Source organism: Nicrophorus vespilloides, unplaced genomic scaffold (genome assembly GCF_001412225.1).
Source record: "Nicrophorus vespilloides isolate i.1.1-1 unplaced genomic scaffold, Nicve_v1.0, whole genome shotgun sequence".
NCBI classification, from domain to species: Eukaryota; Metazoa; Arthropoda; class Insecta; order Coleoptera; family Silphidae; genus Nicrophorus; species Nicrophorus vespilloides.
The window spans coordinates 5685-8905 of record NW_017096883.1 but is presented as its reverse complement, the minus strand read 5'-3'; the positions used below and the strand labels follow the sequence as shown (position 1 = coordinate 8905).

Sequence of the window (3221 nt, the reverse complement as noted above, 5' to 3'; positions counted from 1 at the left end):
AAATTCTTAGTTTACATTCCCAATATTTCGCGCCTAAAAGTAAGGTAGAAACATATTTATCGTTTATATTTGCTTATTTCTATTTGAAAATTTATAAAGTTTTAATTGATATGTAATAATTAAATGCAATATTTGTAGATTGATGTGTGAGTATATAGACTAAATGGATATATTTGTTTGGATGGTAAATTGAATTGAATAGATGGTAAACAAATATTTGAAGAACGTCGCTAGAGAGATAAATACATTCAAATATTTTGAAGGGAAGCAGCAGCAGAAGCAGTAGATTGAAGCTTCCAGCATCCTAGAACGATTAACATAATTTAGAATCGATAAGACCTCCTACCAGCCGGCTACCTGTCTTTGGATTTCCATTTGTGTGTGGGGACTAACTAACACAGGTAGCGTCTACGCATCCAAATCCAAAATGAACGTACAGATTCTCTTAAATATTTATTAGAGAGACGAACGAATATGGTGACGGTGCGGTGATGCAATTCATTTGCTATCGGATTCAATATGCATTCCGTGCGAAGGAAAAGTATGTTCGACCTTTGCCAAAAACCGAAAACGCAAGGTGAAAGTTGTTTGCAGTTGCAATAAGCGTAGTAAAAATACGTGGAAGAAACGAAATCCAAAAATAAAAAGGGGGACGACATCAACAATGCGAAGACTTGAAGTGAGTTCTATCGCATTGTCAGGTTTCTTCTTTTAGTTTCGGGAAGCGAAAAGGCGGGAGGAGAGTGCGGATCTGAAGGTTTCGGTCTGGTCAGGTACCAACAGGACAGGTGTTCATCCAGTATGCGTTTACCGCCAAAAGTGAAAATGCGTTTACATATACATTTTTTTTTTGTCTGTTATCTTACGTATTCTTTGATCATTTTATTCTTATATTACAAAAAAATAAAATAAAATAAAATATACACAGTTCGGACTAGATTTACTAGTAACTAGTAATAAATTAATTATAAATATAGTAACAATTCGATAATAGTAGAATAATATTAATAATAATATATATTGGAAGCACAGCCGTTCGTGAACAGTCGTCTCCCCTTTCAGCACTTCTTTGGAAGACTCGACGTTTTCTTTATTTGGCAAAAATCTGTAACAAAACAAGAAAAAAAGAACATTAGGACTTTCGTTTGATTATATGGGGCAGATGCATATTTAGCGCGCGGTGCGTCGTATTCATGACCCGCTCACTACGTGTAAACAACAGCAGAAGCAGCCTGCCGGTATGACTTTCTGCATTGCGGTACGACGATGATGGAAGCGAAACTTAACTGTATTTAGGACAACATATGTTTGTGTGCGTAGGTGAATTGGTAAATTGAAATCAATAAAAAAACGATTTGGATCGTTTACGTTGCTAATGGGTCTCGTTAAATGGATAGAGGATGAACGCTGACTACTACTATTACTACTCACCAGTAATTTTCGTTTGAACGTTGTAAGGTTTCAGTATTCTGAACTGCCTCGCTTTTTTCTCCGCGCTGCACTTCAGCTTATCCTTTGACCTCTTCGTGGACGACGACGGCACCACCTCTTCTTGCTCCACGGCCACGCTCTCCAATTGCTCCATGTATATGCCGAACTTCAAGTAGAAACGTTCACGTTCGTCGCTCAGTTGCTTCTCGAGGAGGGCATACGTTTCTTGCGGATCCGGTGACCCAAATAGGCATCGCTTCGACGATCTCCTCGTAATCATCGTAGTTGGATTATTGTTGTTGTTGTTGTTACTGTTGTTCTCGCCGTCGAACGGGCGGAGGTTGTTCAAGTTAACGTTCAACATTGGGATTGTCATTGCCATTTTAATAGAACTGTTTGTTGCTTATGTATATAAATAGAGATATATAGAGAGAGAGAGAGAGAATAACTCCGAGAAATGCACCAACCCCGATTGCTAGCAACAGCTGTAATGAACTGGCGTGCGTTAGGCGCTTCATACCTTTATATAGGCGCTCCTCCCCTCCAACCACTTTACGACCTATGGTCCAAATATTGTAACGACTTTTTCACCAACAGATTTTCAGGTAATTAACTTTCTGGATGCATCTGTAGATAGAGGGAACAAAACAAAACAAAAAGAAAAAAACATCTCCCCCCCTAACAAATACATTTGTTATCCACGCACCGTTTAAAAAATTATTTATTACTTGCGCATCCCCTGAAAATGTTTACTTCAAATCGGTTTGATTATTCAAATCAATTTACTTTTATACACATTATGCAACGCATTTTATTACAATAAAACTAGCAAAACATCCAACGTACTTCGCAGTTATGTAAACCTCGCGAAATATTCCTGTTTATCTTCACAATTAGCATAACACTTAGAATCGCATATCCAAAAATATATCTAATGCATTTATTTCAACTCTCCACATTCCTATTTCCACCGTTTCAATTCTAAATAATAATTAAATTCAATATCAATACAAAAATAAACAAATAGAAGGTGTAATTATTTCATTTGTAATTATTTCAGTTACTAAAAATGAAAACTACACTTTCGTCAAATACTAATTCTAATCATTACTTACTTGCATATATTTTACGGTAATTTCTACAGACACCCCTATTCTTAGTTTCTGAGGGGAGCTGAATCTACTTGAATAAGGGGAGGACGATATAAAAAAAATGTGTACAATTTCTACTCAAGGTGTCGATACAGAATTTTCATAATACAACTTTAATACTTTATTTAAAATTTCTTATATTTACTATTAAATTTTCTTCCTCAAAAGCGATTATTTTTTTCAAAACTTTAAATAAATTATTCTGACAAAATTCAATTATTACACTTCATTAATTATTAATACTAATTTTCAAAAAACAAACTAATTTACATTTTACAGATTATCTAAAAATATTATTCTTTCAAAAAAATCTGCAAAGTTAAAAGTAAAGGTTACCGATGCATTTTTGTTAACAAAACCGACTGAGTCATCTTTATTTTTTGGTGAACTATCGAGGATCCAGTGAGAACTTGTCGTTGCTTGCTCACGGCATGTTTCCACCGGATCATCGACGATTATGAGTATACACACACCTTTACAAGTTTGAATTCACGTCGTAGAAAATCAATAATTAATTCTTAACAAAAAATACAGTTAGAACACATTAAAATATACATTTACTAAATACATTTTTCTTTGTATTTTATGCCTCTGCATTCTTTATTTTTATTTCCTACTGTTTACGTCTTAAGCAAAACA

At 34.7% G+C, this 3221-nt stretch overlaps 1 protein-coding gene across 1 annotated transcript; it reads right to left on the bottom strand.

Moving 5' to 3' along the window:
• Positions 1 to 842: 842 nt before the first annotated feature.
• Positions 843 to 1959, bottom strand: LOC108558380. Its single transcript, XM_017915279.1, has 2 exons — positions 1432 to 1959; positions 843 to 1105 (listed from the first exon to the last, which is right to left on the bottom strand). The coding sequence occupies exons 1-2, from the start codon at positions 1811 to 1813 to the stop codon at positions 1059 to 1061; spliced, it is 429 nt and encodes a 142-aa protein (XP_017770768.1). The 5' UTR covers positions 1814 to 1959; the 3' UTR covers positions 843 to 1058.
• Between the last annotated feature and the right edge of the window lie 1262 nt (positions 1960 to 3221).